Source organism: Danaus plexippus, chromosome 19, assembly GCF_018135715.1.
Source record: "Danaus plexippus chromosome 19, MEX_DaPlex, whole genome shotgun sequence".
Lineage (NCBI taxonomy): Eukaryota > Metazoa > Arthropoda > Insecta > Lepidoptera > Nymphalidae > Danaus > Danaus plexippus.
In genome coordinates, this window is record NC_083549.1 from 1,461,393 (window position 1) to 1,475,972 (window position 14,580).

The following is a 14,580-nucleotide window of genomic DNA, read 5'->3' on the forward strand; positions in this document are numbered from 1 at the left end:
CAACTTTAATTTTAAGATATATTTCGTTGAATGAAATGTTTTGCTTCGAAATCTTTGAAATATAGCCACAATAAACAACCAGAGAGCGTACCATCAGATATAATTCATTGAATTTATTTAATTTACATAAACTACTCTAATAAGTTGTCAACGATTACTGAAACTGCTCGCAATGATGGAAGTGGTCTATAAGATCTATATATAATTACTATAATGTATTTCATTTATTAAGTAATGAATAAACTATGAAAGTGCAACGAGCTATCTTATACATAAAAATATATCTAACTTCGTATTGCTATCTTCATTACACATTGAAAATATTATTTTGTACAGTATGCTTATAATTTGGATTTTTTTTCTTTTAATCCGAGATACACAATTTTTGCCTGTGATTTCTTTTTTTTTTTAATTCAATTTCGTTTTTTAAATCTCCTTTATCACGACCTAAATAATAATAACTTTGCATTGAGTATAAACTCAGTGTTGGTAGTAACACTAAATGAGGTTTTTAAAATCGAGTTACGATAAAAAAGTAATAATCAAGAGGACAGAAACATTAGATGTAATATTTTCATAATCGAAGCTATCGTTTAACTCAGTAATGCTGTCAATGTCTGTTATTACATTTCGGATGATTGGATTGACTTTCAAGCCTTTTTATTTAATTTATGAAGGTAACAATATGTATATTTTTATACCAAACAATATGGAATAGAATGTGCCTGTGATAAAAATAAAGACTTTTGAACATTTAATGAACTTATCCTTCGTAGATTCAATATCTATAAGTTTCTAAACTTGACTATATTAATTTAAGATTTAAAAAAATCCATTTAATACTAAGAACGAATAATGCTATTTCTATTTTATTGTATTGGTTTAACTGAGGTGTAAATAAATAAAACAAAAGTATGCCCGTCATAAAAACCATCAATATATTTACATGTCTATATACATATTTACATACGAAACAAACTCACAATAAGAACACTATTTACATAGAATTTTTGTTTTATTTTTATTTAAATAATTATTATGAAAGCAATAAAAAAATCTTATTAATACATGAGCATTTAATACCGACAACTCACGGAAACCATATATGAGGATACAGGTTAGCGTATAACCTTAAAAGATTAATACATCAAATATTAATATTAAGACTGATTACTATAAGATTGTGATAAACGAATGTTTCATAACAAACATTATCTATATGGAGAATAATTTTAAATGATAAGAACATTCACTGTGTATTATATAATTGACGAACATTGTAATTAAATAATTTCATCTGTTCAGAAAAAAAAACATAGATCTTCTTAAATTCGTGTTCTAAATACATCTTATTTCGTATAATATCAGTTTATTTTACATAACAAAGAAAAAAGTGTTATGATATAAAAATTTCATATAAAATGATGTGGTTTTTTTTTTTCAATAAATATTTGTGTGACGATGTAATATTACGATCAGAAAATCAAAAAAGGTCACGTTATTTAATATTGTTTTGATTATAGCTTAAAAAGTAATCTTGTTTGTATTTATTAAATTTTTACAGCCCTTTTAACGTCCGAGCCGGGATAATTAAAAATATAATGAAATTTTTCATAAAATTTTATGTCCTTATTACATTGCTCGTATAATTAAATAATACTGTTACATCTATTTTTGTGTTATATATCTTTTGGGGTTACAAAAAAAATAAGGCTATTTTAAAGTATACTCGTAATTCAACGAGCAACATAAATATATAGAAAACATAGTAATGATGCATGTAATTTAATTTTTGAGGAAATATAACAGATATATAATACTTATGAGTGAATATATCTAATAGTCATATAAATATAACAGTGAAATAAATAAAAATGTTTTTGGAATATATTTTTATTCGTTCTAAATTCGCATACTATAAATGTTCTTTGGAGAAATACGTTCAAGACAGAACCATGAGCTCCCATTCCTTTCAAGTTATAAAATGAAAAAAATATTTACAAGTTCGCATTTCATACAAGGATATATGTTATTACATTTTACAGCACTTAAATCAAAATCTAAGAAGATAAATATGGTCGAAAGTTTATAACTAAAACGACATTTCATATAATTTTACGTTGTAATAAGACTATACCATATAAGAGTTATTTTAAGCAAGATGTGCTATACAAAGGTTAACTGTAGTTAACTTTATACATTGGTCGTTAACCGAATAAAAAATTATTTTGGCCTCCAGGAAACCAGTGATTTACATGTTATATGCATAAAAAAACCTATCAAACCTCTAGATATCAGTCTGTGGTGTAAGTTTTATCTAATTTCATTGACTTAAGATTTAAATTGCAATGTTATGTTGGTTCCTCCAGATGGTTTGTGTTTATGTCACTTTGAATGACTTTCAATGTAGTATGCGATAAGCTCACTGCTGTGAAATCCTCGTCTATGGAAGTCAATTGTGAATATCCTGTCCTTGGAAACGGTGAAAGATGTTTGCACTTTTTAGACTTGAACTGTAATTTTGTATATTATGACTTAAAACAGCTTTGAGATGTGTCTCGAATAAATATTTTATTATAAAATTCCTTTTTTATTGCGATGAAATAGGTTTTTTACACTAAGAATAAGGATATTTTATAGCCACCATAAAAAATGCTAATATTTTTATTTTATTGTAAGTAGCATTCAAAGCACAAAGTAAGTTATTCACAAAAAAAAAATATATTAGTTTTAATATTGAAAATCTTGAGATAATCAGATAGCTATAAAGAATTTTCCATTACAATTGGATTTTTGGGATAACTTACCCTCAGTACAATCATTGCAATGGATATTACAAGGACCGCCACTCCAGCACTCAAAAGGAGCAATAAATCACGGTCTAAGATATTCTGCTCTTTTGCGTCGTCGACAAAAAATGATGGCGTCATATGCGCCCCAATGTTCTCCGCAATGCGTCTCTTACCCGCCGATGAACCGTTCAGACAACCGCCTGCAATAAATTATGATTATTTATCACCTTATCTATTCGCCAGATGTTGAGCAAAAAATGTATGTGCTTATGGACTATTTATTTTATCACCACTGATATTTTTTTCACGCTCATAATGTATTCTATTATATGATTGTAAGATATATTATACAAACTGCTCAATTTTAATAAATGAATTATTGAAAGAGCTATAAAATATCTTTACCCATATCTTTATCACAGTGGCAGCAATCTGTTGATTGATTAGTGCTTAAATAAAACGAAACTAAATTCTCTGTACAGCATGGCAAACATTTGTGATTCACCCTGTAAAAATAAAAAAGATTTATGTATGAAACTCAGCGTAGTCTGAAACTTTTCTCTCTTTATTGCAAAAGAATTTTTAATTCATCCGCTTTAAAGCGAACAATATCAGACATTGCGAAAATATGTCAACGATATAAAATGCTATAATGCATCCGAATTATCTCTAGCCTACATTTAACAGCATTATTCCAAAACATGAAATGGCGTCTGTAAAGTAGATAATATTAAATAATTTATTAGGTACGGTGTATTCCAAAAAAAAAAAAATATATACCCTATTTAATGTCTTACAAAATTTGAGCAAAACATAGTTCAAGCAATGTTTTTTGCTTTAATTTAATAACAAAATACTTCAAAGGTGTTTCTCCTGAACAGTTTCTAGTGAACGCATTTTTATTCTGACTAGCAAAGCAGCGTTGTTTCGATTTAGTTGAAGTTGAAGGATAAAAGTTAATTCCCAGAAATGAGTAAAATACATAACCGCCTTTTAAGCTTTATACATATTTTAAATATTTTCATTTCAATTAAATTACTTCGCTCTGTCATTGTCTTTTCTTACTTATAATTGATACATACCTATCTAAACGAAGAGGATGTGCACACGTCACACAACTAGTAGGCCCAGGTCCAGAACATGACCTGCAAGAGTCATGGCATGGACGGCAAGTCCTCGTCCTAATTTCATAATATTGAGAACTAAGGCACTCAACACATAAACCGTTTTCTAAGGAAAAATGCTGAGGACAGGATGTACACCTTTGGGGACCAGCTCCATGGCAATCCTGGCAATAATGATGACATCTACGACAACTGTCTCCCCATGTAAAGAAGTTTTGAGGACATTCCGGTCTACATTCTCCCGCTGCTAGCCTCCAATCTGGAGGACATGATGCGCATTGGTCTCTTCTCGGGCCAGTACAGGTCTCACAAGATAAGTAGCACTTGGAACATGTTCCTTCATCAGGATAGTAACCAGCTGCGCATGTAGAACGACAAGTACCGGATTGTAATCTAAGAGTATTAGCACAAGTTGTACAATTTAACCTCGACACGCATGTTTTGCATGTGTGCGGGCATAACGAACATCTCCCAGCTGTCTGGTAAAAGCCTTGTCCACATTCCGCAACGCACCTAAAACCAAATTGAAGCTGAATTCTTAACACAAGTGTATACATTTGTCTTTCCAATGACACGATCTCACCTTGATCCCTGCAATAACAGAGGACTTGAACAAGATAAACAGTCCCATTCATTAGGACCACTACATTTCTCACAAGTGGAATGGCAATTTTTGCAACGCCCTCCTTCGTAATACTCATCTATAAACAAACGCAAATACACAAAGGACAGATATTGTGCTATAAAAGTTCTGGTATCTGTTAAATTGACATTTTTCAACTCCCGTTCCCGCTCGTATAGAAATGCTTTGTGAAGCTTTGTGTGTCATTTCGTATATCTTGTGAAATGTAAAAGGGGTTTGATGAGAGAGAGTAAAAAGTATGTTGCAGCTCATACATCTCAAAATTTTTAATATGTGACAGTTAGCGTTTATGTCACGTACAATGTACATGCTAGAAATGTTATATATAAATAATAGTAATTTTGTTATATTCATTTAAACTTGTCTTGATTTTTAGACAAAGTATTATATATCTAATTTGAAGAGATGTGATAAAGAGACCAGTTAATATTAAAGTATACATGTATAATAATGTAAAATATCAAGTTAGCACTAAGTTTCCCTCCTAAAAACTAGTTCTTAATTTATATTAATCAAATTAAATTAAATTTGTTTTTAGAACCAATGTCATAGTATATTCCCATAATATCAAACACTGAAGTAACATTTTTCTTACAACTATAGAATAAAGTTTTATGAAAACCACGAAATACAATTTATCAAAAAATTTGGGCACTCACTAGTATCACACTTGTCGTTTCCTTCAGGCTGACATGTTCCTTTTTTCGTTAGAACCCATTTCTCTTGACAAGCGGAACAAACTGCATATGTGCAAATTGAACATCCAATTGGACACCTTTAACAACGGAAACATTTTACTTTGAAAAAGCTTAATAGCTTTAAAAAACAAACATGAAAGTTGTTGAAACTCACGATATGCATTCTTTTTTTTGAACATCTGCATAATTCCCGATGAGACAGTTAGATACACAGCGACCTTCTAGCGCGTACTCTCCAATTTTACAAGTAACACATTCAGATTCATTCGGGCCGCTACAGGATTCACACGTTTCATGACACCGCATACAACCAAAATCATCTTTTTTGTATGTTCCAGGAGGGCAAGTGGCTAAACAAGACCCATTATACAATTCGTAATTATGAGCACATGAAGAACACAAATCAGCTTTATCCGAACAGGTGTCACAGTGTTCTGCACACGGAAAACAAGCGTTTGCGTCAGGATCTTCATAATAACCATCTGGACACTGTTGCAGACATACAGCTAAATCGACAACAAGTAAATGTGCTGGTGCACAAGTAAGACAAGAATCCTGTCCAGCTCCAGCACAAGTTTCGCAAGACTCATGGCAAGGCCAACAAACACCTCCTTGGTTAACAAAGCTTCTCGGTGGACACCTGGACACACAGGAGTTATCGAGGCGGTAATGTTTGCAAGCAACACATTGGGTGGGACCCTTACCATAACAACCTTGTGAATCACATTCGGGATCGCACAGTCTTTGGACTTGCTTATCGTTAGCATCTGCCAAAACGTTTTTTCTTTGAGCTGAAGGAATATTCTTAGGATAATTACGTCTATCTGAAATCCCAAGTTCTATTTCATTCAGAAATTGCGAATACTCATTAGCATCATAAACGTCGTTAATATGATAGGTCTTCTCATCTTGTCGAATATTATCAGAATTGAAGTAACTTTTATTTCGTAAACGCATCGGATTTGCCGCCGTACCGTAGAAAATAAGCTGCCACTTTTTTAATACTCCCGGTTGAGTAACATGGTTATTGCCGGCGTTTATTATTTGAAGTGTCCATCGTCCTTCGGCGTTTTCACCCCAAAAATGAACACTTAAGAAAGGCCAATCGTCAAAATTAGAACTGGCAGCATCGTGAGTTCTTTCAAATAATAAAGTTGACGTAGTGCCCATTGGCGACGTCAGCAATATCCGTAAATTACCTCTTGGAAAAAAGCTTAACGAAATCTTACATTGAACGTGTTCCAAAAACCTAACTTCATTCATTGTACCACTACAACCATTTACGTCCATATGAACGGATATAGTATATCCGAAAGAAGTTTCAATTGCCCTGTCCTCGTTTATTTCTTGTGACTTACATATGTGTTGCGGTGGAACATTTATCCATTGTTCAGCTAAAGATACCATTTGTCCGGCATCCATAAGACCGTAACCAAATTTATGACTTACTTTTCTTTTAACACCATTTACGATCCATCCTTCTTCTTTATCTAAAGGTTGTGACCTGGAGGTCATAACGATTAGATGTTGCATATCTCGCCATGTTAATAATGAATTTGCTTCCAATGCTAGTGCACAAATTCCCGCTGCTAAGGGTGCAGAAGCCGAGGTACCCGTATGATCTACGGTACAAATATGATCAGGCCGCAATTGGACGTCCATATCAACGGTCGCAACACTTTTGTCCCTACCTGGTGTCCCTGAACTATATGTGGATGCTAAAGTAGAGGAACATTCTTCTAAATACCACGGCTTGTAACCTCCCTGTGTCGCACTAGAAATTGAAATTGTGAATATACTATTTGCGTAGCCATCACAATTACAGGAATCAGTATGCCTCCCTCCATTTCCTGATGCCCATATAAAAATAGAACCTTTTCCCCCTCTGCCGTTTGTTACGCCGTTGATAAAAGCTCTGAAATAAAAAACTGGTTTTAATGAGCTCGCCTCTAGCTATCTCTTTAGATCGTATTTAGACAATACCTTCTAGCTAAGGGGCCAGGTCCGTCGACCGTTTTTCCGTCGTCCTCCGGTCCCCAGGAAGCGCTATAAATGTCTATGTGGTGAGTGTTGAAGCCGAGTGCTTTAGCTTCCACTGCGTCATTAACTAGACCGTCTAGCATTCTCACGCCACCAATGCTAGCATTGTATGCTATTCCTACGCCACAATATTTATTATACGCCACTGCGGCGACTTCCCCCGCACACCGGGTACCATGTTTATTGTCGCCATTATCCTGCGGCGTTGGATCGGTGTCATTTCCGTTTATGTCAGTCGATGCCGCGGGATCCTATTTTTTAAATATTATTTTTATGCCAATAATGTTCATAAATTCTTAAGTAAATTTTTAATGAATATATTATTTTTAGTTAACACAAAACTTGTAATTGTTTATTAATATATATTTAATTCTTTAACGATTATCACTTAAATCTCCTTCTGTTTTATCCTGGTGTTAATTTCTTTAATTAACTATCAATATTAATTAATAAAACCAGAAGATTCCACATTGTAATCAATAGTGAAACCACAAATGTATACGAAATCCCTTGAAAGCAATGAAACTTAAGTAGTGTTGGGGGGAGTAACCCTCTTTATGAACATTACATAAATGAAGAAGCCTGAACTGTTCCAACGAAGCTTAACTATCCTATAAAATTGCCCTCTATTTCTGAAGCGTAAGAAATTTTGTAACGAATATTACTCCATTAAACTTTTGATGCTGTTTCAATTTCAAATTATAATTCTCTTTTATTCATAAGCTAATTAGATCTCTTTTCAATTAAGTGACTTAAATGATTTTTTCTAACAAATATTACTATTATGTATAAAAAATATAATAGATATTATTGGTTAGTGGAACGTATGATTTCTATAGAAGATTATTTACGTACATAATTCTGCAACAGGTCTGGATGGTTAGGCTGGATTCCGTCATCGAGTATTGTTATTACGACCCCCTTTCCTGTGTAGCCTTTTCTCCATGCGACCCCGACGTTCATATCTAAACCTTCAGCCGCACCACCATTCTGTACATACATTTTAAGATTTAAAAATTTAATGATAATTAATATTATACTGAATAACGTTTTCTTGTCATACACAGATCTCACAAAATTACATTTTCTCGAATCGAAAATACCAATAACAAATAAATTTTAATTCATCTCCTCGTTGATTTTATTTTAGATGCAAACAAGACCAATACAAAAAGTATTTTGGGCAATACAATAAGTACAGGTGGTAAAACCGAGTTGTTCTTATAAAGACGGCAGGCAGTCCGTAGTTGTTTTAGCAACAAGATTTGTCAACAAGTTATCGTACTTCTTAAATAATCGTCTTCACCTTTTGGAAATAGATTCCGAAAATTATGATGCTATCGTTAGTATTCTTATCCGACAGTGAGATATTTCATAGGAATATTGATTTCATATATATTTTTAATTAACAATTTTAATAATAAAATTAATAGAATTATAGAAATATGAAATAACATTTTTATTAATTTGCTATAGGTGTGGAAGTAGAGCTTTCATTTTTAATATTCACTTGTTATATAAGTTTTAAATAATTATTTCGTACTAAATATCTGTCCATTTCAAGTAAACTCACGTAAATGGTATATGACGTGGCGAAAAGAAAAAAAAATCTACTAATTGAAGGTCACTGGATATATAAATTAATTCGGTGTCTGAAACCATAGAGTACATGCTTGATTAACTTGAAGTCAGGTATACTTACATCACTCTGTTGTGAACCGTTTAATCGGATATGCATCATGAGCTTCAACTAAGTTCAGAGTGAAAGCGAAGTGTTACAGTTACGTGAGTTCGTGATCTTGATGCAAGACTAACACGTGATCGAGACCGACACGCTTGTAACACTCAACGCAGTGTGAAGACAGATTAAGATTCTTTTTTGGATTTAACACCAGGTTGAATTTTGGAAGGTTAAAGTTAGTTTGATTAATATAGTCATAATATAGAGTTAAAAAAAGACATGGCCTAATTTTTAGATGATATATTTCTTAGTATTTTTTTAGGGGATGAAATAAAAATGTAATAACTTATATCAAAATGTTGAATAATAAAGTGATTTTTTTTAATCTGATATTAATTTATTTGCCAGATTAACATGAATGTGTCTCTTTCTGGGTACAAAATTTCACAATTTGAATTCCCTTTCTTTACGTTTTCATTCATGTGACACAAAAGCCTAAAAGAGTATATTTTGCGGACGATTGTATTTTGTTATTCTCTTTGAAGCGTTGACAAATAAGCTTTGATGTTTAAAAATATTATTATAATAATCAAAAAGTGATTAAATTTTAAATATAATACGGAAAATTTAAAAATATAATAAAAACCGCAATTATATATTTTTTTTCAAAATATTAAGAAAGAAAATATATTTACACTTAAAGTATTTGATTTATTTAAACCCGTAAGGCTGTTACACGTAAGAGATCTGCTTTTAATGTACTTTACAGAGGATTTCTTTAAACTAGGGTTCATTGAAGCATGTAGCAGAAATGATAGGGTGTTTTGACTGCGACTTTTCTGTCCTAGGATCATCTGTTTGTGAATTTATTTCATTCTCTAGCCAGCGTGTTTTCCAGCAGTTACTATTCTCACAAGAATATTTAGTGTCTATCTACGTGACTGAACCTTTGTATTGTTTATATGAATAAATAAACAAAAAAAAGTCAGCAACAAAAGCTTAGGAATTACAGAATTTGGGGAAAAATGTATACAGTTTACTGTAATATTTTAAATTTTCAGTTTTATTTTAGAATTATATTTTGTTACCAATATTAAAGTCAATATCGATATATCTAAAGTTATGTTTAAATCTTTATTTTTATCACCTATTATTATATGAACACAAGAATTTTGCTGAAAATAAAATTAAATTCACTGACATTTTTATTGGGATTTTTTTATCAAAATAATAATTAAAATATTTCAAAACATTACACATTATTATGGTTTTTTCGGACCAATGACGTACAACACCAGTGTCACAAAAATAGAGTGTTAAAAAATTAATTACTTGATTTTAAAACAATAATAGTAAAAATTTATTATATTTCAAAAAGATAACATGAGTTCAATGAAATATAGTGTCACCTACGAAGTTTTACGTCCCTTCCATCTAATTACTCTAAGTGATTTAATCGACATATATAACGGAGTCATTTTAAAACTAGTACTATACAAAGCATGAGTACCTACTTACTGAAACTGCTTTATAAAATATGATTTTGTTCCGAATACACATATGAGACAAATTAATGGCCGAATGAAACCTTTTTTTAATCATCTACAAAATGACAATATTCTATGTTGTCACTTTGTTTTGTTTTTACTGGAATAACTTTGATTATATAAAACTAAGCTCTTTTCGCGTTGATTGAATTGTTTTATAGCTCTCAGAAATGTGATACTCTTTCTTTGACTATCATTTTATATAAAATGTTTTCGTTGTATTTTTAGCGAAAAAGTTAAATTAGTTATTCCGTTTCTTTCAAACTTAAACTGAAAAAAATTATATACACAAAAATAATAATTTAAAAATATGATTTTTAGAACGAAATTAATTCAAACGAGTTAAAGATGAAATCAGATCGATGAAGACGAGTATGAAGTAAAAAAGTTGGTGAAGAGCGGAACTGTCTTTCATGAACATTGGATAAAAAGGAAAATCTATATTTGATACAAATGTGCATGTGTTCATGGATTGAATAAAATTTAATATATCTGGCAAAACAGGGTAAGACTGCTGCCGTTCAATATCGGAAAGCATCATAGTTGGATTCTAAAGGCAGAGACAAGATAAAATTTTCCTAGCCCGAATATATATCAGCAATATATGCAGCAGGTTTTAAGTAAACAGTGGAGTTTATTTAGAGAAATTTAATTTACGTTTGACAAATAACCATCAGTATTATAAATTATAGGGGTTTGGAATATGAAGCTTATCTTAAGAATATTGAAGAAATTTTTGAGCCTCAACAAAGGATGCAATATATCACAAAATTTTGCAATATTAATCTTTAAATGGCACATACCAGCTGAGAAAATTCCTTAGATCTATGAAATCCCTAAGACTTCAACGTGCGTTAAATAGGTCAATTACAATTTTTTAAATCACGTTATCTTAAGAATATGTATAAATTTTTGCCATCCGTCCCGTTCTATAAACAATAATGAATTGGGATTTCCCGCAGTTGATATCTAACACGACATTTGCAGTCACGACGAGCTCTGGTTTAAAAATACATTTAGAAAACAGATCGTTTGCTAGTCGTATTACCATCTCATTACTCATACAACTGCAGGTCAATTAGCACATGTGCAGATAATGACATCTCAGTACAGGGGCAACAGATTTTATTAGTTGAACATTAATTTAACTGATTATATCATTCCTAGGTAAAAGGACATAAAAATATATTGTGTTATATATATAAGGATATATATTATTCAAATTAAACGCTAAACAAGCTCTTTAACATTTTTTACAACATCAAATTTTTGGTTTTAAATGGAACAGTATTTAGTCAGTCACTATAGGTATTACGTAGAGAAACACCCCCTTTTACCAACCGATTTATACTCAATTTATTTGTGACTAACTATATATGATCTATAGCTAAGCTGTCCGTAATAATAATTAAATTGGTTACTTACAAGATACCACTGTTCTTTGAACAATGGATCTGGGAACTCCGGCATGGACTGTCTCATGACGTGACGTGGATGCAGATCCCGCTTGCTTCTCTTCAGCTCGCGCTGCTGCATCACCCATCTCACCTAATATATTTACATTATATTAAATTGACTAGTTTATTCATTTATTATCTATATAATTTGTGACAATCTACGCCCTAACAATTTAAGTTTGTATTTATTATAATGTACTGAAATTTTACTACACATGTGTATAAATACATTCTGCTGCTTGTGAAAAATTTTATTATGAACGTATACATTTTATTTAGAATACGTATTCAGCTGTATCTTAGATATATTTTACTCTTTGATTGTAAAATTTAAATTCTAAATGTATATTGTTACAGTTTTATTAAGCACATATTGAAATTCAATAGCATTTATAAACAAAGTTCTTGCAAGTTGCTCGGTAAGTTTGCAATAAAATTTAAATGTATCGTGTAGGCTAAGTTCTATGTGAGTTATAATTAAAGTTGGCCTCAATTTACATTATATAACTTCATAATCATGACTCTCGTACAAAATTATTCATTATTCTTTAACAAGGAATCAGGTTTAACTTGTACAGATTTGTTAATAGGGGTGAATATCTGTTTCTATATAATTACGAAAATTTAAATAACCCAAAATTCTGTTAGGTGTCAAACGATTCTTAATTTTAAATCAAATTTACATTGACATTTGTATATAAAATACTATTTTAATTCGTCAATTACACCTTCACTCTCCTTAACAATATTATTGTAATACAAGTAATTGAGACATAAATCTAAATTAAATTCTTTAAATAACATTTGCGTCATGATATTTAATATTTTCACTATACACATTTAAAATTAAAATGTATTGTTCTGGTAACTAAGCGATTTCATTGTTTTATTTTCAGGTTTGGCAGACACACTCGTCTCGTCTGTCCGTCATAACGGTTGTCGCAAAGTTACCGAAACGTAGGAGGTAAAACGAGTAAATGCGAAAATCTTAGATATCGATGTCGCGTAGTTTTCGAAAAGTATAGTTTAATGTTTAAAAACTTTTGCCACGCAGTATAAGTAAATTATGTGCAGAAAAATGTGTGAAATAAAAATACTATTTAAATGAAACACCTAAACAACTTTTCAGAGTATTTCAGGGTTTCTATGACTTATTTATCGAAATATTCTGAGGAATTCCAAATTGTAGATAGTATCAGTCGCTAACAGAATTCAAATTGTTAGACAAATAAAAAATTGCATTGAAATGAGCTAAAATCACTACATTACTATAGTCAAGGTTTAGGTTTAAAAAACGATTATTTACAAAAGTATACTTTTAAAAGTTTGCTGAGACTTAAGACAAATATTTACTAAAATAGAAATAAAAGTTACTGTCATTAAGATTATTTGCTTTATCATGAATTCAAAGGAATTCCTGAAATAAGACAAAAGACTTTTATACGACAAAAACCCAGGGAAGGATCCATAAAAAATCACGAACAATTTAAATAAAAAATGATTAGGTTACTTCATCAAAGCAAAGCAAAATTTACCAAGTCTTACAAACACGATCTCCAAATTTAGAAGTTGCTTCCTCAGTTTCCCTTAGATGTATTATGAGCACATTATTCAAAATACGTATTGCTTTCAACATATTTCTCTCATTGATAAATGTTGTAAAGAGTATTGGAATAAAAATGATTTTATTTCCGACAAACAGATGTGAAGTAATTAATTTATAACTTTAGAAGCCTATTTTATTTCATAAGAGGATTTTGTTTTGCGGCTTTTGATTGAAAGTGTAAATATTAGTGTTCTCGTGTAGTATTTTTTTTACCGAATGATATTTTCTCAATACTTTTGATATATTTTCATTCCGTCACCAAATACAGCCTAACTAAAATGTAAAGTCTTAAGCCTTATAGCTAAACTCAGTCCAAATTAAGAACATAAGTTAAAGTGCCATAAAATCTATATCAACTACATTGCCTCTTAATATATTTACGAATACATACAAATGATGATGAAATTTAATCACATACATACATCCTAAATGTCATACATTTAAGCCCCTGTATTTTGGAATTATTTTTGGGCGTACAAGAATGATGTCGGGGACATTTATTTGATATTTATAGCGAAATATTTCTGCCAGATAACTCAGTGTGATCAGACAAAATCGTGGTAAAAATTTGGCCTTTACACAATTCCCTTTCATCTGACTCTACCAGCTCTCTAATATGGATACTTTGATATTCATGGATAGACTAAATTTAACGTGGAACATATAACGGTCATGAATTCCCCTTAAGATTAGTCCTTTTCTCTACTTCGTTTATTTCATATCAAGGCACATTTCCTTTTTTTATTTTATTGCTTAGTTGATTAAAACATTTTATGTATGTATTATAGACAAACAATTTTCTTTTTTATAGAAGCTTAAAATCAAAATATCATTTACGACTCCTATGACGAAGACAAAGCTTAAATAGTAAAATTGCATTTATTCAAGATTTCGAGTGATAAATAACAAAAGTTAATTCTTAATCAAAAGTATGAATATCATTCAGAAACTCTCAGACCTTTCTCAAAACATTCCAATCATTCTCAAATTTA

The 14,580-nt window shown here is 31.0% G+C and overlaps 1 protein-coding gene and 1 long non-coding RNA gene across 3 annotated transcripts in view; one reads left to right on the plus strand and one right to left on the minus strand.

Moving 5' to 3' along the window:
* Positions 1–915: 915 nt before the first annotated feature.
* The window catches only part of LOC116767923 (furin-like protease 2), a 28,363-nt gene continuing 14,698 nt past the window's right edge, over positions 916–14,580 (minus strand). The window contains exons 3-12 of the mRNA XM_032658463.2: positions 11,951–12,073; positions 8,153–8,287; positions 7,241–7,548; positions 5,412–7,172; positions 5,219–5,334; positions 4,500–4,617; positions 3,875–4,429; positions 3,198–3,298; positions 2,808–2,992; positions 916–2,513 (exon numbers count right to left, since the gene is read on the minus strand). Coding sequence (XP_032514354.2) covers positions 2,352–2,513; positions 2,808–2,992; positions 3,198–3,298; positions 3,875–4,429; positions 4,500–4,617; positions 5,219–5,334; positions 5,412–7,172; positions 7,241–7,548; positions 8,153–8,287; positions 11,951–12,073 — 3,564 coding nt within the window. The 3' untranslated portion in view covers positions 916–2,351. The remainder of the gene's footprint in view (positions 2,514–2,807; positions 2,993–3,197; positions 3,299–3,874; positions 4,430–4,499; positions 4,618–5,218; positions 5,335–5,411; positions 7,173–7,240; positions 7,549–8,152; positions 8,288–11,950; positions 12,074–14,580) is intronic.
* Positions 10,664–12,981, plus strand: LOC116767924 (uncharacterized). 2 transcript variants are annotated; one of them, XR_009753019.1, is made up of 4 exons: positions 10,664–11,145; positions 11,218–11,387; positions 12,340–12,401; positions 12,879–12,981. It is a non-coding gene; the product is annotated as an uncharacterized LOC116767924 (long non-coding RNA). The 2 variants fall into 2 exon arrangements; XR_004353347.2 differs by having other exon boundaries at positions 10,664–11,138.